General features: G+C 43.5%; 1 protein-coding gene across 1 annotated transcript; it reads right to left on the bottom strand.

Moving 5' to 3' along the window:
• Window positions 1-227: 227 nt before the first annotated feature.
• pitpnc1b (phosphatidylinositol transfer protein cytoplasmic 1b) lies at window positions 228-15,165 on the bottom strand. Its single transcript, XM_034612077.1, has 10 exons — window positions 14,500-15,165; window positions 10,412-10,560; window positions 8,261-8,349; window positions 8,010-8,017; window positions 7,786-7,857; window positions 6,397-6,489; window positions 5,178-5,333; window positions 3,972-4,035; window positions 3,728-3,814; window positions 228-1,997 (listed from the first exon to the last, which is right to left on the bottom strand). The coding sequence occupies exons 1-10, from the start codon at window positions 14,545-14,547 to the stop codon at window positions 1,840-1,842; spliced, it is 924 nt and encodes a 307-aa protein (XP_034467968.1). The 5' UTR covers window positions 14,548-15,165; the 3' UTR covers window positions 228-1,839.
• Between the last annotated feature and the right edge of the window lie 5,370 nt (window positions 15,166-20,535).

Raw genomic sequence — 20,535 nt, 5'->3', positions numbered from 1 at the left:
GCCACGGAGCCAAATTAGGTTGGACCAAGAGGTCTGCTGCCGCTGGAGCCTGATCCACTGGGCACACAAGTGTGAAATTGGTGAGTAGATTACATGTGAGGGCTGTGATGTGCCAGCAGCTGGTCCATCGTTACAGGTCAATACCGATCAAACACGGCTGATAATGTGTGCGCCGAGTCCATTTTTTCGCTTAACTGTGCACATATCAGGACACGAGTGAATCTTCTCATTGAAAATCAAATGTATTTATTGATAGAAATCATTTATAAAAGGCTATACAGGGTAATTTTCATGTACAAATTCTACTTGATTCATCTTTAAGGGAGTATTTCACATATGAGGCAACAGAATAGTATTTCTTTCAGCGTTGCAGTTGTTGATCCCTGACAACTTCTAAATATACATATACAAAAAAAAAAAGCTAATCGTCTTAGAAATGCTCACATCATTGACTCATAATTGAAGTTTAGTCCCGGCTTGACCCATTTGCAGGTCTCAGCTAAGCGATCAAGGAACCAATACAACGCCTCGCTGCCCTCTGTCAATACACCTGGTCTGACCTATTGGCTGAGGTGGAGAGGGGAGCAGATCCATAGCATTGACAGCCTCCCCCTTCTCCTCGGCTCTCTCATTAGATCCACTCTATTAAACTCCTTATGCATCTGTCTGTAGGCCACAGGCCGGGCGCTGGGAAACAATCGGAGAGCCCTGCTGGTGGCTGGTGAGCTCCACTACGGCTGAGGAAATTACTGAGAAAGACTTGAAATGCACCACGTTTACATGCCGCTGAAGACAACTGTTGAAGGCAATGGGGGTAATAGTCTTCTTGTTGTGTTCATGCGGTTTTTACATTAAGAGAACTGCAAGATGTGCGTAAGAGCGGATACATGTATCTGTGAAGTGCGAAAGGACATTTTGGGAAAAGCACTGATTCAATCTCTGTTTTCAGGAAACTGCAAACCTGGCTCTGTCAAAATGGTTTAGACATCCACCAGCCACCACGTAAAAAATCACTTATTTACATGTTATATTTCATGATCTGGTTATAAAAACAATTGGTTGTTTTACAGTGATATAAGAAAATTGTGCAGTACATCACCCCCCCGTCAAGCATTTTAATTGTTTTATATTAATTTGTGAGTTTTAAAGGTGCTGTTAGGTGAATACTGTCACGTTTGAATTAATCTGATTTACCGGCTGTGTTTCTGCCTGATATTTTCAAAATGTACTTGGTTCGAGAAACTGAGCTGGAAACCTACTCACTGATGATGGCAAGTTTTGATGACAATTTGGAATCGCACGTCATTGACTGATTTTGTTTTCGTCTTCTTTGCAGGGAATTAACCATTTCTTATAAGGGCTCCAACCGTTACTCCATCCTGAGCTTATAAGCTCTATAGTCCCCCCCCCCCCCAAGAAGACTAGTAATTGGTTTCAAGAAATAAAAACAAGCCAGAGTGTTTTTTTCCCCTATAGCAGAATGATAATGGGTGCAGCCAGACCCTCCTCTAATGCTGACACAGCGTTGTGGAGATGCCAATGCAATGGCTGTGCGACACTGTCTTCCCCCCTGGTGCTAAGCTAACCAGTTGCTGGCTGTAGCTTTATATTAAGTGGCAATGATCTGCTCATCTAAACAAACAAGCTCTTTACCCAAAAATGTTGAGCTGGTCCTTTACGGATCATGCCACTCTGCGACTGTGTGTATTGTAACATGTAACTCTGACATGTGCTGACTTTGGGTTTCTGTGTGTTTGCATTGTACGGTATGCTCTATCTGTGGGTGTGCGCGTGTAGCTGTGTGTTCGAGGAGCTGTGTGCGTAGCCATGTGTGTAGTATCATTCAGGGGTGGAGTGCATGCGCATGGGACAGTGTGGCACTGAGGACTCTGAAGGGTCAGGCATGGACGCAGTCGTCACTCCCATCTTCTTCAGGGAACGCTCATCTGTCACCGAGATGGAGCGAGAGTACGCAGGACGAGAGGCTGCTGGTGGCCCTGAGATATACAGATAGATGGATAGATGGATATTATTTGCTTTCACAAGACAATTGTATTATTTCTGAAAGAAATGACAATTGTAAAAAAGGGAAGAAAAGCAAGAGACATTGAGAAGGAGATGAGAGACAGAGGGAGAACTGTGTTTATGCTTTTAATTTATTTAAGATTACTTAAGATCTCTGTCGTACACTTAGATTCACGTTAGTTAAACCCCTCATTGGTATTCAACTCACACAGTCGACTCTTTATTTGAGTAAATGACATCCATTTGCATTTATTATGACTGACAAATAAAAGGAAAGAAATAACAAAATCAGGACTGTTTGCTGTCCTGGCTCCCAATTGGTGGAATGAGTTCTCCATTGACATCAGAAAGTCTACACATCTTCCGCCGTAGACTAAAGACGCATCTCTTCTGACTACACCTGGGTTAAGAAGATGATGTCTAATGAACCACCGTCAACTTTGGTGTTTATATTTAAAAAATATATATTTTTAATTAAACTTATATGGGACTTGCATGTAGCACTTGTAATTTGGCTTTTTTGAAGCAAATTGTACTTACTTGATTCTTGCTGATCTGGGTTTGTACCCTCATGCACTTACTGTAAGTCGCTTTGGATAAAAGCTTCAGCTAAATGTAATGCAATGTAAAATAAAAACGAGTACTGGGCCTGAGCGGAGATGGAAGCAGTAGCAGAGTGCAACCTGTAGGGGCTCAGGGCAGTGCAGTGAGCCGCAGCAGGTTGAGCAATGACTGCAGATTTGTTGCAGGTTGATGTCTCATCATCACACACACGGGGAGAGAGAGAGAGAGAGAGAGGGAGAGAAAGAAAGCGAGAGGGGGGGGTGAGAGAGAGAGATGCTACAGGCCATATTGGCAATTCTACCCTTGATATCGCTCACATCCAGCTGAGGTTCACCACACTAACCAGAAGGGGGCAGGGTGAACAAACACTCACACAAGCACAAAAGCACACACACACGCACACACACGCACGCACACACACACACACAGGACACAGACCCCTGCCAGGGCTGACATTTGCAGCTAACTGCTGCAGTGGCTGCTTGGTGCGGGGGACAGTTCAGCAGGTGTCTGCATTACACTGTTTATTAGACCGACGCAGTGGCATTATCACTTCATGAGGCAGCCCACACTCCCCCCCCCTACATCTGTCTTTCTGTCGTCCTTTTCCGGGCATGTACCCTCTGTCTCTCCCCCCACTCCGCTCCTTGTGTTGTGAAATGCCTCCCGACTGCTCTCCACTCTCCGTTCCTCTCCCACAGATGCACACCAGCCATCTGGGTAGTTGTTGGGCAGCGAAGGCATTAATGGTGCAACAAACCTCTGTTCAAGCCCGATGGCATTACAGACATCACGGCAGGCTAAATAAATACAAAATGACCTGTTCAGCTTTAAATTCCTAATGATCTACAACATGTGAGCTGCGTTTTAAGTGTTTTTTGGCATTCCAGTATTTCCTCTGTAGACCTCCCTGCTTATTATGTCCAAATGAAATGCAGAAACATACATTTCAAACTTGCTGCTTTTCATCTATGCCCCATCTCATCTTCTGCTTCTGCTCTCTCTACCTTTACCGCTCTCACCTCCAGCTGTATTATCTCTCCTCTCCCCCTCTGTCTCCCCTCTGTCTCCCCCTCTGTCTCCCCTTGTATCCTCTGTGGTATTTCAGTACAGTGCAGGTCAGGAGCTGCAATCTCACCTGTGCTGTTCTGGCTGGATTTGACTTTGCTGTTGGTCTTCTCCTGCATCATCTGCTCGTACTCTCTCACCTCCTCCAAACTCAGCCCTGTGGGGAAAAGCACAGTACAAATGTAGACACTCAAAGCATTAGAGCAGAGTATGAAATATTACATATATATTGAAGGTAAAAGAAGAAAAAAAACTGCACAACCGCACTGCTCTGAATGTTTAAAAGCTGCATTGTGTGTGTATGTCTGACCCACCGTGCCATTCGTCTATCCATGCTACCGCCTGCCTGTGGCCGACCAGAAGAATGTCCCTGATGTTCTGAAATAAAACCAGAAACAAAATTAAATCAAACGACATTGAAACGTGTGCAGTCATGTGTGTGCAGTTACCACAATCGGTACCAGTTCACAGGACGTCATTGTCAAAACGTTGGATAAACTTTTGTGTAATTACTTTGAACGAATGAGATCATGGTTGAGATAAATGGAGACTTATCTCACATTAGTTGAAACTTATCTCAGCGGTATTATTTGCACTTACTGAAACTAAAAGGACATTCCCATAAACAGTGGCTATGCCTTAACAGTGTGGGAAAAAAGGGTGCAGCGAGTTTGCCTTTAAATGCTTTCAGTTTTCCTTCATGCTTCATTGCTTTGCTTCATTGTGTCAGACAAATGTTTTGAAAGTGATTTTTTTTTTTTTTTCCCCAACGGGCGTTTAACTCATTCCTCTGACCTGAAACTGTGAAAACCTTTGCTTTTTTTGAGCTGTAAGAAAAGACGCCTGCTCACTCTTTCGTGGTGGAAAAACCATTACAGCACATTTCCTAATAATTCCAACAAAATAGTTGGTTGCATAAAAAGCAGTGAAGAGCTCACCTGAGGCTAACAGCCTTCTTGGCATTTAATTATTTTCTATAAATTAATGTGGTTAATGATTCTTTTTATGTCTAAATGCAACATATGGCATATTCAAACGCGCATCTCGACCAAGGCCCCTTATGAAACCACATTGAATTTAACAAATCCTTTTTTGGGGGGGGGGGATCTGCACCAAATTCCACACATTTGTAAATATTTAAAAAAACATCTAAACCCATTAATAATTCTCTGAGAAATATATACGTAAATGTTGAAAAATGCCTTCACAGGTTTAAAGGTCCGTGGTAAGAAACAAGCGCAGATGAAAATAAAAGCTCCTTGGCGGAGGTAATAACCAATCATGATCATTGGAGATCACCATTTTACTGTACAAGTGAAAACAACGTGCACAAATCAGTGCTCAAAAAAGGAGCAGAGCACTTTATGAAATCCAATTAGCTCTAAAATCTAATTTTCCCACCTTGTATTACACCTGTATGTGCTCGTAACTGTAATTGCAGATCTTATCTTGATCCAACCCTCACGACATCAGCATAGGGAAAAGGAATGATGGGGGGGAAGAAAGAAACTCTGTCTCACTCTGTGTATGAACTCCTCAGTCCTGGTCTGAAAGCCGTAGACCTCAAAGCTGCACTGCACCCTCTTATAGGAGCACATGATGGGCTTGTGGTCGTCTCTCCAGCTCTCCTCCAGAGGCCCTCTGCCAGTTTTATCTGACTGCCAGCGACTCAGGTCCTGCACAGAGCAAACAGCCGGTCTATATGTTACTTGCTGACGCTGCAGAAACTTGGGTCCTGTGAGGCATCTTCAGGGGAGTTATGGATGTGTGTGTGTGTAAGTGCATTTGTACTGTGTGTGTGAAAATGAGTGTGACAATATGTGAGAGGAGGTGCAAACAGATTGTTGCCCAACACATCCCATCAGAGGAAAGCATGATAAAACGCATTATGCATCTGTGACCAAAGCTGATTGGAAACCGTTTGTCTCTGTGATTATATGTTCTCACAGTGTCGCCTAATATGAAATGGGTGTGTTGGCGGTTCTTTTTGTTAGTCTGTGCGTGCATGTGATGTAGTGTATGGTCTATGCTTATGTGTGCTTGTCTGCACACATCTGTGCACCCAGGCCTGTGAATCGACCTTTATCTCTGAGGACTCGCAGGCAATAAAGAAGTGTAAAACCTTGGAGAGAAAGGAATGAAGACAGACAGGTGTAGAAGAGGGACGTGGATGTTTTAACTGATTTATGCTCTTTCACATGCAAAAAACGCACATTATCATTTGTGTGTTATCATTTGTAGATGCACATATCTGCTTTCCTCAGAGTTACATGAGAAGATTTAAGCTCTTAACCTGCAACAAATGCCTTGACTTACAGACACTTGATGACACCACAGGAGCAGTATGGAGGCATTTTATGTTGTTGTTGTTGTTGTTTTTCTCGTTTTGTGTCAAGATTTATGCCAAGACTGCTGTCCTAGGCTTTCATTTCATATTTGACATAAGAGACAATCTGCTCACCTAACTCGTATCAAATAGTTGAATAAGGTATTTATTTAACCTGATCATGGAATATTGCAAAGACAAGTACACTTTATATACACCTGGCAGTGTGCAGTGTAACACATCAGCCCCAAATAATGATCACGCAGTTAAATCAACAGCTTCAATAAAAACTGAATATTTCCACCTTCATGACAGGGGGGAATCATTGCACCACTGTTGTATTAGACTGCTGGGTCTTAAGTGTTCCTAATAAACTGCTCATGTTTGTGTGTTTGTGACGGTGCAGTACACACCTCCTCCTCTTTGTAGTGCTTTTCAGGGATGGGGTCACTCAGGATATCCAGGAAACTCACACCCTCCGCTGGGGTCGGCCTGTCCCCAAACACCTACATCCAAACAGATGGGGGAGGTCGTACAGTATAATGAGAGCAGACACACACACACACACACACACACACACACACACACACACACACACACACACACACACACACACACACACACACACACACACACACTCCCTGCATACTCTGGCACACAGTGGAGAGCTGGATGAGAGTAGATGAGTAACTGTGTAGAAACTAAGGTCACACACCATAACACCCCTCACTATATCCCACCCTGAGGCCCCTGGAGCAAATCACACTGGAGCAAAGAGAGGAGAGAACAGACAGAGAGGGCAGAGGAGAAAAAAGGAGGATGTATGAAGGATATTAAGAGTGGGGGGGGGGAAGGAGTTATGGGAGCAGAATTCACTTTTCCTTGAGAGACAATGGAGGGGAAAATAAGGAGAGAGGGGATACGGCACTTTTTAAAATATGTGCATAAAGCCCCAGTGAAGTCGGTCATTTCACCACTGAAAACTAACAAATGGGAAAAACCTGCCGTTAGATAAAACCCCGCTACGCTCCTGTTGGTCCGTGTCTGCTCAGGGTCTGACTCCCTTTTATGGAATATGTTGCTTTAGCTGGATGTGTTGCTTTTTTACAATGTGCTCAGGGCACGATGCTGTCACAGTGTTCTTATCCACTGTACAAATACTCTATCATAAATCATGCATTAACAATTATACAGAAAGTATCCGAGTAAAAATGGTGCTGTAGCTGACGTGTGAGGACTTTGCCCGACTTCATGTGAATGTGTGTTTGTTTGAAATAACCTCATGTAACCTCTAACTGTGTGACAAGAAACAAGAGTCACCACATTTTTCACACAAGCAGAAGTCCACAACTCCATATTGTGACATGTTGGGTCTTGTTACTAGATTCTTTCGCAGATAACACAACCCAGACCTAAACTGACGTTGTGTGTGTTGGGGTGTGTGTGTGTGTGTGTGTGTGTGTGTGTGTGTGTGTTTGTGTGTGTGGGTGGTTGTGTGGGTGGGTGGGTGTGTGTGTGTGTGTGTTTGTGTGTGTGGGTGTGTGTGGGTGTTGGACTTGGACAAAATGCAACACTGCAGCCACAATCACCATGTTGCATGTCCGGGTAATAGATCTGCCAACAGTGCATTTTGTGCTTTTCTTGTTTTCCTAGTAATGGGCCCATCAATGTGATGAACATTTTCCTCGTGCTACAGAGAAAATTGCCATCTCTCTCTCTCTCTCTCTCCCCCATGTTTTCTCCTCCCCATCTTCTCTAATCACCATCTTTCTCACCTCTCACTTGCTCTCAGTCATACTCACGTTGTCGTTATCGCCGTTGTTGTTCTCGAATCTCGTCTCAATGCGGATGCTGAACTTGGGGAGGAACGATAGCTACGGGGTGAGGAGAGGTAAAAATGGGAGAAAATGGTTGAGGGGCAGAGATAGAGCGAGTGGAAGCAGGCGGCAGATTAGATCGACTGATAGTGGAAAGAGATGAGCTCTGTTGTGTTCATGTACAGTAAATGATGTGTGAGAATACTTACTGAGTACTCTGCAGCACCAGGGACGTTCAATATGGACAGGGAGAAAGAGCATTAGTTACTCATACATGCATGAGAACACAGTTGCTCTCACACACACACAAAAACACACATACATGCTTCCACAGGGGGATACATGCATACGCTGTGATAAATATTTGATGGCACTTGGAATACCAGCTGTTATAAGTAAATAAGTTGTGTATAATGCATTGAGGTGAAAGCGATCTGATGTTTAACACAAACAGAAGCACCTGTGATGGTGTATGGGTAGAAGTTCCAGGCCTTTTCCGTCACATAGAAGATTCGCGGGACAAACGCTTGCGCCCAGGACGGCAGTTTACTGAAAGCAAGACAGGAAGAGAGAAGAGAGCAGCGTGAGTCCGAGAGTGGGAGAGAGATCATGGACGTAGACACAGAGCTCCTAAGTGGTTTTTGTGCCATTTATAGCCAGATTACCTGTAGGCTACTCTCGCCATAGCGTTGATTTGTATGACTCATTTCCAATTACACCTGTGGTGATGAATTGTTACTGTTACTTCTAGGTCACATGTCAGAACATGATTGAGGTCGAATATATTCTGCAGCAACTGTACTTATGTGTGTGTGTGTGTGTTTTAGTGTATCTTTACAAATGTAGACCAAATGTCCCACAAGCACAGAAAGATTAGGAAAATCCTCCACAGTGAGAACATTTACTTCTTTTAGAGTTTACTTTAGGATTAGGTCTTCGGTTTATAGTGGTGATTAGAATAAGAGTTGAGGTTACATTAGGGTAATGAGTGAGGTGAGCTGCGGGTTAGGGAATGAATTTAGACTTAGACAAGAATTCTGTTTTTTTGTTTTTGTTTTTCAGACTGGTTTTCCACTATGGTCATCACTCACTGGTAAGAGGACTGTCATCCTGAGTGCAAAGCAAATAAAACACATTCTTTCAGCACAAAAACAGGAAACCTTTAGTCACACGTAGCTTCAAAGTCCTGTGACTCAACAGTCATCACCTCAGCCATGTCACTGCTCACAGATCCCTGTTTACTCTGATGTCGATCTGTAGATGTGTTTATTTAACATTAGAAAAATATTATATCTTTGCTTTAAGGAAATTCAGAAATAACTTGGGTGAAACTTCATTTTAAACCTATACTAAACACTAAATGGTTTATGACACATTATCATATAGTTGTAAACTAATATATAACCCTGTTAATTACCAATTTTTACATCTCAACGTTTGTGTATATACAGATAATGAAGGATTGATAGTAGTAACAATGTCTATTGACACATGTTACACATACGTTTTCTAAAATTTGATTTATTCAAAAATATTAGTAAAATCGTGGCAAAATAATAAAAACAATTTTCAATATGTTCAAAAATATTTATATTTTTGATGAGAGTTACCTGAGAAAGTGTACCCCACTCTCATTTCTGCATGTGAAATATAAGGCTACAGGCAGTTAGCTTTCTGTAGCTTAGCATAAAAGACTGGAAATGAAGGAAAACGTTGGTCTGGCTAAGTCCAAATAAAACAAAATCTGCATATCCGTCTTTACACGTTGGATTTTGGTTTGGTTAAACAAACCAGATACTAGATATTTCATTACCTCAGGGCAAAGCCAGGCTAGCTGCTTGCCAAGGCTAGTATTTATGCTAAGCTAAGCTAACTGGCTGTAAATGCATACTCATGCATCCATGTGTGATATCAATCCACTCGTCTAACTCACTGCCAGAAGGTGAATACGTGTTTTCCAAACGTTCAAACTATTTCTTTAATAAACAGTTAAATTGCCTTTTACCTGCTTATTACTACATTATAATATGTAATAAAACATTAATTAGGGTTTAAATGCTGCTGTTACCATCATTTGAGTGTATGGACGTTTTTTTTTACACCTGGTCTCAGTAAAAATAGTCTGACAATGAAGACTGATGCAATTTCAACACTACAATGAAAAAATCAGAGGCTCAAACCTCAAAACAACATATCCAGTCAATGCCACCTCAGGATGATGTGGACGTGTTTTTGTTGGCTGGTAGTCTAGACTTAACACTAACAGAACTTGGATGGTTAGGGTTAGGGTTAGGGTTAACCCTTAACCCTTGATGATGAGATCATAGAACAAAAACAGTTCCACTCTAATCCCAAAGCACCGGCCTCAACATGTCTGAGACAGAGGTCATGCACGTGGACTTTAGATGAAGGCAGGTATCTCTGAGGCGTGGATGTTGCTTTGCTGAAATCAGGTTTTATTGCTTGTCACAGGACGTCAAGTTTTACAGTGAATCAAGAGCTCAAAGATCAAAGTCAATCAGTTATCCTAATGGCAGAGCTGACAACACGAGGACAAGGCTCAGGTTGCTGTGTCATTAGGGACACAGTCGTTTGTTGGAGTGCACTCTACCTGCTGAGGTAGATCCGCTTCTCGGTCAGCTGTCCCGGGCCGTGCTGAGGGTGAATGTTTGACTCATTTCTCACCACTTCCACGCCTTCTCCCCCACCGCTCTGCTCACAGCTGTGCTTACTGATCATATACAGCTGCCCGATCTTGTACTGGAGGGTGACAATGGTGAGAATGGTGATGGAGTGAGAAGAGAAAATCGTTATGGTCGTGAGCAAATATGAAGAGCAAGGTGTGTTCTGAATGAGGCCACCTGAACTGATGAGTTTGGAGTAAAGTGTTAGTTTCATTTACAATTATTTGATAATTGTGATCATGTGTTAAATTGAGCAGTTATACTGTCACATTTTCTCTGATACTTTAAAATGGTTTTATGTAACTTATTATAAATAACTTAAATAATACAATTGTATTCATAAGCAACTAGAATGACACTCCGTAGAGTTCATACCTCCACCGAGGCAGTCCCATAAATATCAGTCACTGATTTTCTTTCAATCAAATCAATGACATTTGTTTTTTAAATATCCCATCTCACAATGTTAAAGAAAGTTTTAACAAATTCCTGAAAAAAGTTATAGTTATACATTATGTCCATGGACATCTGGACTTACTTGTGTGTCCAGTCTAAATACACATGTAGAACTGAAGATATCGTGACCTGGATGACTGAGATCCTTCAAAGATACAGTATATACATGTAGTCTGAATTAAGTTTTTGAGCCTGCACACAACCTTGACTCATTGTTTTTTATTTTTCTGTACACACTTGTTCCCATACACCAGACCCTTCCTTTGTTGCTCTCTTCCTCAAGATTCTCCTGTTTTGGCCCATTGGAGGTATTTCTCTGAGGATAGAAGTTGTGCTACGGATGCTGTATGGGTTGCAGATTAGTCTGGAAACCAGACCAGACCAATAAGGGGCCCCTTCCATTCAGATTTCATTCCATCCAGGGATTGTTCGGACTAATCACACACATTTTGTAAACTTGATATGATGACTGACACAAGATTAGTCAATGGAGGCGTCTCATTCTGTTGTTATTTAATCTCATGGCTTTGTTGGTCTGGTGTGTGACAGTTAACAACGCCTCTTGGACGGATTCCAGGGGAACTGTAACCGCCCTTCGAGGAACAATTGGGGATTTTAGGTTGTGTAAATTATACTGACTAGTCCTGACATTTAGACAAGAGATATCTGGAGGAACCTCCTCAATGAGCTCAGCTTTACAGAATCAGAGTTGCTTTTTTCACAAAAATTCACAAAAAACATACTACAGTAACCTCTTACTACCGTATTTTGTTTGTCCTAATTCCATATCACACGGTGCAACTAAACTGTTCGGCTGTGGCCACCACAATGCAACTCTTTTCCCTGCCCTATATAAATTTGTGTGCCACTAAAGCATCATTTTAATTAAAAGTAGAATCAGAGCGAGATGGGGCGGCAAAGAGAAAGAGGAGGGCACACATCAGTTTGCCATCCTTCACTGTACTCTGCTGACAGCATGTGACACCCCTCCTTCTTGTTCCAATTACTGGGGAGCGTCAACATTCAATATTTACTTATTGCGTATTCATGGGACTTAATTAATCATAGCGATGGGTGCTTTTACACCATCTTTAGACTCACAGACTACACATTAGTGACTTCCTCCCACACAGGTTGTGAATCTCCTTTCACTTTGCGGAAAACAAATCTTAAGCAGGAAGCTGAAAGAACACTTATCTGTCCCTAAGTCACCATAATGTTCTCTGAAAGTCTGTGATGAGCGATGTGATGAGAAAGTCCTCCACAGTGTTTCTGTTGTTTATTCTTCTCCTACTGTCTCTAAAAAAAAAAAATAGACAAAAAAAAAAGGGAAAGGCGCGGATCGGTTTACGAGCTGTGAGTTTGTCACAAACTCGTAGCTCATCACTGCTTCGGGCTGGGGTGTGACAGCAAGTGTGAATGAACGCAGCTATGATAAATAAACAACAACAAACGAAATAAAGTTTAAAACAAAAAATTCTAATTTGTGAGAAGGCAAAACTTATTTAACACTATCTGTTCACTGACAATGGAAATTAAGTAATTTTTGCCAAACCAATAAAAAAAACCCTTGTACTTACTTGTGTTTGACTGTGTAGTCGCCTCATAAACGTAAAATGTATCCCTCTCCGTAAATAATAACCAACATCTAATTCCCTTTTAAAGTGGTGATTTACAGTACCTATAAAAACACATTGAAAGTTGCTTTACAATACTGAATCAAAGGGGATTTAATGTGACTTTTTGACATTAATTCACACACTGCTGCAGTTTCTTTCTCTTCCTCAGTGACTCAGACGAATCCTTGGTTCTATTTTGACTTCTGTTTTTTTTTTTATCTTGATGTGCAGCTGTTGACTCAACAATATCTCCCAAAAGTCTGAGCCTCCGTACACAAGTGTATTTATAAACCCCTAAGCTACGCATGAATTATCTCCACTTCAGTTATTATATGACCCCTGATGGTATAAGTGTGTCCTGTTTTAAAAGAATATATGCAAACCTGTATTTTATCATTTAAATGATTTTGTAGAGACCTGCCTTCACTTTGACATTTTTCCTCCTGGAATAATTAAATCCCCTTTGATTTATGGCCGTAAAGAAATACAACATGAGAACTTCCAAGGAGGCTGAATCTGGAGGATGCTGCAGATTCATTTGTCGGTTGCTTGTGAGCTAAGGGATGTTGATTTCTCCTCCACATCCTTGCAAACACTTCATCAACCCCCGGTGGTTGATGGCAGGTCTATGGCACCACCTCTCACATTACATTTACTGACACTTAAGTAGACATTTATATACCCTAACAGTGCTATAGAGTACTTTTATAGGCAGCCTAAAAGTTTTGACTGCAAAGTAAGTGATGGAATTAGTGTCTGAAATTCAATGTACAATAAGACGACGTTGGCGCTTCAACCTGATGATGCATCCCCTGACAAGATCGAAGTTTAGACGCCGTTCCAACAGCATTGGAATGTTTGCAGGGCTGTAGACATACAATAAGTTGGGTTATAGACTAAGTGTCTTGCTTCAGGACACTTGAGCATGAGCATATCTGGAGCCGTAGACCCCCCCCCCCAACCGCACTCATCCACTCCACTGCTTGAGCTACAGCCGTCAGCTTTTCCCACGGTAGAATACGATACGGGGCATTGTTCAACGCGGTGCAGCTGTATTGGGTTACAGAAGTACTACTGGCTATTTTGCTCTTGAAAATCAATACTGCTTCCTCTTAAAATTGAGCAAGCGCTAAGACATTGTGAATGGCTCAGGTTCAGGTAAGCTGCCAACGACTGGATACCGTCTCCGAAAAAAGGGCTGCACTTAAACTTACATTACACTCCGGCGAAAAGAGGATTTGCTGCAAGCTCAGAAGTTTGTGTGTCCTGTACTGACACTGTAAATCCTATTCTGGACGGCTATTTGTCACTGTCACTGCTGTGGTAACGGGTACAATCAAAGGGGGGGCGGGGGGGCGGGTACAGGAGGGGATGATGACATTCCTTGTGAAGGACACTGTGTCGCATTAAACTCCCTCGTCCACCCACCCCTTTCCTCTAGCGGGATCTCCTTTGTTTATTAACCTGCGGGCCAAATACCTTTTGTTTGAGTTCGGATCTTGGAAAGCTGTAACCAGTCCGACTAGTTTGTGTTTGCTGCGGGGAGTGCTAAAGAAAGCGAGGGGAGCAGGGAGGCAGACAGATGGGGAGATAATTTAGACACAACAGCAGCGCAATGATGCTGCTGGCCAGGTGTTGTGCGTCGGCGCCGTCACGTTGGCAGAGCCTGTTGGTGCTGAACGTACCTCGCCACCCGACGTGCCAAAGCTCCCACAGAGCAGCCGCGGGAGGTCTGTGTGCTCTGTCTGCAATTTTCTTATCAGCGCATTAACACTTTTAAGATTACGAGTTGAGAGAACAGTTTTGAAATAAGAACCCACTCTGTTGTCTTTGACATGAAACTTGTTGGAGGGCAGTGTTTGTGTGTGTGTGTGTGTGTGTGTGTGTGTGTGTGTGTGTGTGTGTATGTGTGTGTGTGTGGGAAAGACAAACACACTTACCTCATCCACAGTCAGTGGCATACATATGCGGTACTCTTTCATCAACATGGTACTGTTAGAGTGAGGACTGCCTGTGTGAACTTTGTCTGAGCTTGTCTCTCACTTGTCTCGGTTGCATAGCAGACGCCCTCAGGCGAGTTCCACTCCTGCTGGTCTGCAGTGACCTCTTTTCTGATGCTCCTCTTCCTTTGTTTTGCTGATGTCAGTAGTCCGTGGATTTAAGTCCGTCCTCCCTGTCAATGAGTGTCCTCTTGTTTTCTTACACTACCACCTCGCTGCACTCCTCACACTCCTCGTCTCTCCTTCTGCTCTTTCTCTTCCTCACTTTATGTGTGACCGTTCAACCGCTGTCTCTCCCTCCTCGTCTTGTTACTTCTGCTTTCTAGTCCCGTGGTTTCTTTTTGTTTGCTGCTTTTCTTGCTTTCTGTTTGCTTTCTCTCAACACGCTGAGGAAACAAAAAACTTGGCAATTAGTCAGGAGGTGTAAGACTGAAACCTACCCTGACCAACTTTACCTGTTCTTGCCCTTCTCTGCTCCCTCTCTGTGCTTAGTTTTAATTCCTTCTCAGACTTCTCATGCGTAACCTCGCTGTCTGCTCGGTGCTCCTCCCTTTCCCCTCAGCCGCTCTCCTCTGCTTTCAGTTCCTCACGAATTCCTCCGCCTGCTCCCTTCTTATCTCCTCTTTCTCTCCCTCCCACCTAAAGTTCCCACTCCCCGCCTACTGTACTTTACCACCTCCTCACCTGTGTCTCTCCCCCCCTCTCCCCCCTCCCCTTTTCTGATTTGTATCTGTTCTTTCTGTTCTTGTCGCCGCCGCTATTTCCAGTAATAACATCGTCTATCATCTCTCTACATTAGCTAACACAGTTTGTTAACATCAGTCTTTGAATCTGAAGCACATTCCTCACCCGGGCCGCCTCACCTCCCTCCCAGCTCTCAGCACTCCGGGTATATGAATGGCTGACACGCAGGGCCAGTCAGAGTGGGCCATTGGATTAGATATTACCAGAGCCATGAGGACCTCCATTAAGCACAGCACCTGACTCGCTTACATTGTATTACCCCATGACCTTCAGCTGGGTTTAATTGAATCTGCGTTTTTGTCAGTGAGTAGTCAAATCAAAGCAGTCATCATTTCTCGCCCATGCCCTTGAGTTGTGGGCCACTCTCCTTTCTGTGCAAGCGAGAGCTGACGCCGACTGCCAAGCGCATATTGTTGCCCTCCCCATCAAATAAGAGAAGCAGATGTTTGGCCCCTCTGGGTCGGTCTGACAGGAGCCAGAACCAATAACCAGCCCTGGATTCTTCCTCTGCGGTGGATTTCTCTTGCTTTTTTCCTGGTGAGCCTTGAGACGGGGCCAAAGCGGCTCTCCTCTATACCGGGTGTCTCCGCTATCATCCGCTCCGCAGTGAAAAGAGCGGTGGAAACAAATTCCTGGTGGGGTTTGCTCCTATCTTATCAGATCAGTGTTTAGAGAAGGGGAGCCACTACAGAGAGCTGAGGTGTGCTCCGCTCGCCTCTGCCTCGATTCTCTATGGACTCCACGCACACACGGCTCTGACAGAACATGCTTCACCTCAGTTTAAAAGGTGACTGGTGCAGACTTGGATGTGTATTCAGCGGTTGATTGAGTCATTGGTTCCTTTGACTGATCAATTAATTCTGGTTGCCGGCTTGTTTGGAAACTGGGTTAATGATAACCATGGTGGGGAATGGCAGCGCTGTGGGAAGTCGGATCCTGCAAATTACGGAGCTGCTCTAAAGATTGATTGCAGATTGATGGATGGAATAAATGTTTACTGTAGTTAAAGATTTATCCTCCGCCTCCTTTTAAAAGATCACAGTCAGAAGCATTTACAGTGTAGTGAGCAGGGATCTTTGGACATGTTCAGATCTTAGAGATATGACAGTAGAGGGATGACGGGAAATGAGGGCAGAGAGATGGGGAGAGACGTGCAATCTCCTCTATCTACAACAGTAATCAAAGCATGATCTGTGTCTGGATACATTATCTGGACAGTAACGTCTGATTTACATCGGACCTATTGAGAAGTGTTATCATTATCTTGATTCTGCTGATACTGTGATCAGATCTCAGCGCGCAGACTATGTGGGAGGAGCTGCTAGACTTGTGTGGGTGCGTCCCAGGTCAAGGAATGCAACGCCATGGAATGCCGTCATTCATTTTAAATCCCTTGTAAGGAAAGACTCAGTGGATACTGTGGCTTTTGCTGGACATGTTGAGTCATTTAAGTTAATGGCATTTCAACATGGAGGGTGATTTATAATTTTTTATTATATTTATAGCACATTTCAACTTGGGAAGTCAAACCACCTCCAGATATGAATATGCACATTTACACCTTGCATTAATATGCGTTTTTCCTGAGCCAGGTGAGATATCCAGAATATATTCATGTTAATGTCAAAGTGTAAAAGGGTTGAAAGGTTTACATCCAGACCTGAATGCGTACGCCACCAGCAGCATAATGTCTGTATTCGTGTGGTTTTCATGCTTCATTCATTAAGGATTAGTTTGTTACATTACATTTTTGGATGGGCAGGAATTCAAACTTTCTTCTTGATGATTTTCCTTTTTCCTTAAATTGATTATTCATTCTCAAAAATTTACAAAAATTTAAATTCTAAAATCATGATTGATGTGTGCAATAAAATCTCACAACTTTAGCGTGACAGCTAAATTTATTACTTTTGTGATGTGGTACAAAAATGAATCTTTCGCTGCTCCCGAGTAAAATCCAGCTGATGAAGCCGAGCACTACCTTCATCTGACTTAGACGTTTTGAAACTCTACTTCAGCTCGGAGCTGCCCGTCCTTATTTCCTGTCCTGCAGGTGATGATGGGATTGGAGTGGACTTCAGCCTGATTCTTACACCTATCACATCCCCTCACATCATTGAATGAAAAATGAATGGGTGCACTTTAAAAAACTGCTGAGGCGTTCTTTGACCTCTATGTTTCCTGCTTCGATTCTGTTCCCGTGTTTGGTAGAAAGACAATATGAGTGTGTGTGTGTGTGTGTGAGTGCGGGGATGGCAGTGAGCAGATCTGTATTAAGCTGAAAAAAGGAAGAAGCAGATCATTAACTGGTGGGCCGGCTGCCATTGCTGCATTACTGGCTCTTCAATCTCAAGGTGTGGTCACAAGCCAAGGTCAAAGGTCCTCTGGTGTCCCCTCCGAGCGTGTGAATGATGGACCCCTCCCTCCCGGGGCCTGGATTAGAAGTGGCTTGGTGGAGGGCACGGCGCTGATACGCTGCAGCTTTCCCATCTCACGGCGAGGTGAAAGGTAAGGCTTTGAGCGAGATTTAAGACGATGAATTCAGCAGTCAGCGAGGATAAGGTTTGACTGGTTTATGAGCTACGTGTTGTACTGTTAAAAAGCGCGGTAAGTGCCAGCCTTTTCTCTGGGACTGTGCTCGGATCTTCAGCCTCCCTCCCTTTCTTCGACTATCACGACAAGCCCGCTGGACGCCTCTCATCTGTTTTTGGTCCAATCATCCAAAAAAAAAAAAAAAACTGAAGTATTTAGGTCAGACTTTAGCCTGGCAAAGGGAGAGACAAGAGGAGAGAAAAAATAAAGTACACATTCCATTATTGTCCTCTGCTCGGAGAGTGTCTCAAAGCACTGACGCAGCCAGATGCGACTGCACAGCAGACAAAAAGCCGGCTGGTGGTTGAGCTAACATCTCTGTTTGTTGTGATATCCAATGTGTGTTTTATGTGCCAGGAGTGGGGGGTCTTTGTATATATATATATGTTTGTGTGGCTGGCTCCTCTGTGTTAAGATGTAAGCTTAGTCTTAATCTCCTTGTAGTTGAGTATCAGGCTGGTGCTAAGACATTGATTGGGCCAGCTCCTTAATTGATACCACTGGAGGACAGCCCGCCAGGGGGAAGGTGGTTTCTGTGAGTGTATGTGTGCTTATTTCTGCTGTGTTGGAAGTTAGAAGTGAATCCCTCGGTGACCTGGATGAAACGGAGCTCTCACTTATCCTTATCGAATCCCAATCTTATGTTGTCAAGCTGTGTCCCACCGGGAAACACACGTGCATGCCAGTGAGGTAGATGAGGTCTTATCCGACATTGTTAGGGGCTCCAGACAGCGTTCCAACCATGGCAATCAGGGCAGTGCCCCAACATGATAACTTAGCACCAGAGCAAGTGTGATTGCCTTCATTAATTCACTCACACATTCACACACACATACACACACACGCCCCCCACCCGTACGAACACATACCATCACATGCACACAGGCTTCTTGCTCTGGTAATCAGGTCCTGAGACTCCAATTATTAAAAAGAATAATTCATTTGCAGCTTTTCTCCATATTCATGAGCGCAGCAGTATAGACCGAATTCCATACATTGTTGAACGCATGTTCCCGGATGAATTATAGATGTTGTTTGAAATTGTTGAGTGTTCTTAAATGTCATCATTAAACCCGAACAAGAGAGCAACAGTGCCAGTTCATATCCACAGAGTATGAGAAAATGTGTTTTTGTCTCCACAGAGTTTGTGTGTAAAGAAAAAGATAAAGGAACCAGATCCATTCTATAGCTTGTATTATTCCTTTGTGTATTTGCGAGTCTGAGAGAGAGCGAGAGAGAGAGAGAGAGAGAGAGAGAGAGAGAAGGAGAGAGGGAAGGAGAGAGAGGCCTTGTGTGCATTTGAGGCAGCCAGCAGCCAGTGTGTATCTTAAGGCGTTCGGAGCAGGGATGATCAGAGGGTGAGAGCCCAACACATTCATCAGGGCTCTCCATGGGGACAGAAGTTGAGGCGCTCCACTGAGATGAATAAAAACGCTGCCGACCAGTAAGAAATTTAATAATTTATTCCAGGAATGAAGTGGAAGGGATTTGGAGACAAGTGTGTGTGGAAGGGTGAGGGCAGAGGAATGGATTAAAGCTGACTTCAGTGTCTGTGCGAGATAGAGGCGTGCACTGTGGCCCTGCACCTTTTCCTATTCCACACACCGCAACCGAAAGGAAATTCAATTGGCACTTTCCTTCACTTTCTGCCCAGTGTGCGAGATCGGAAGCGAAAGGGACAACAGAGCGATAGGCCCCTTGTCCAAATGCAAAGTAAAGTCACAGGTGTATGAAGGTGGAGGGATTCACAGAAAGGTGAAAAGGCATCTCTGGTGCTTTTAAAAAGATGGCAACGCTCCATTGCCCCCTTCACTCTCCTTTCCCATCCCCCGGACCATCTCCCTGTTTCCATCTCATCTAACAAGCTCCACACCTTCTCACTCCATGTCAAAGCTCCACATCTTTAATGTTAATACTAGCCAGTGCAGCCAGGCTCAGACTGTCATCCCAGTGGCTTTGAGGCCAGTACTCTCCAAAAGAATTCAAATTTGATGAGTTCACAAACGGCTGCTGAAAGCCGCACCATGTGGAAGTCTCAGAATATGCCCAGTGGCTTAAGGCCCGTTTGTTTAACGACATCCAAGCCAGATGGAGCAACTTTCCAGTCACACAGAGAGAAAGAGGAAACAACAGAAAGGAAAATTTAAAAGAAAGAAATTACTTTTTTATCATCGGAAAAACGGATGAAAGGAACAGATTCAGTAGTTCATCCCTCCCACACTGCGGGGATCGAACCCCCATGTGACACTCAGAACTGTAATTTGGCCTGTGTAATTATATGTCATATTAAACTTCAGGTACGGTATACTTACTGCCATGTCTGGCAATAGAAGCCTTCTCATAACCCCACAATCTCTCACTTAATGTGATTTACCTCTGTCTTGTATATCTCTTCTCTTTCAGTGGGACATGATTAAAGAAAAATTATGTAAATGTGTATTATCTGTCTGTAATTTGCCTAATTTATTGCACTTTGAATCAAATTCTAATCTATTTTATTCGCTTGTGTTTGCATCAGGTGCAGACCGGTTGAAAAGTTACGACTCTAACCCTGTCTTCTCTGTAAAGGCCGCTGGAGGACCGCCTGCAAACCTGCATCGTAATGTTCGAGACAAACGTGAGGTGCTTGTGCATCTGTTC

Source organism: Hippoglossus hippoglossus, chromosome 16, assembly GCF_009819705.1.
Source record: "Hippoglossus hippoglossus isolate fHipHip1 chromosome 16, fHipHip1.pri, whole genome shotgun sequence".
Classification (NCBI taxonomy): domain Eukaryota; kingdom Metazoa; phylum Chordata; class Actinopteri; order Pleuronectiformes; family Pleuronectidae; genus Hippoglossus; species Hippoglossus hippoglossus.
The sequence above is the reverse complement of the archived record's forward strand: the minus strand, read 5'-3'. Positions and strand labels throughout refer to the sequence as shown.

Bases quoted from the DNA above. Each gene is read 5' to 3' on its own strand.
- pitpnc1b (XM_034612077.1), bottom strand. From the start codon at position 14,547: ATGTTGATGAAAGAGTACCGCATATGTATGCCACTGACTGTGGATGAG. The intron at 10,561-14,499 runs GTAAGTGTGTTT...GTCACCCTCCAG, and splicing joins TGCCACTGACTGTGGATGAG to TACAAGATCGGGCAGCTGTA. The intron at 3,815-3,971 runs GTGGGTCAGACA...TTTTCCCCACAG, and splicing joins ATGGATAGACGAATGGCACG to GGCTGAGTTTGGAGGAGGTG.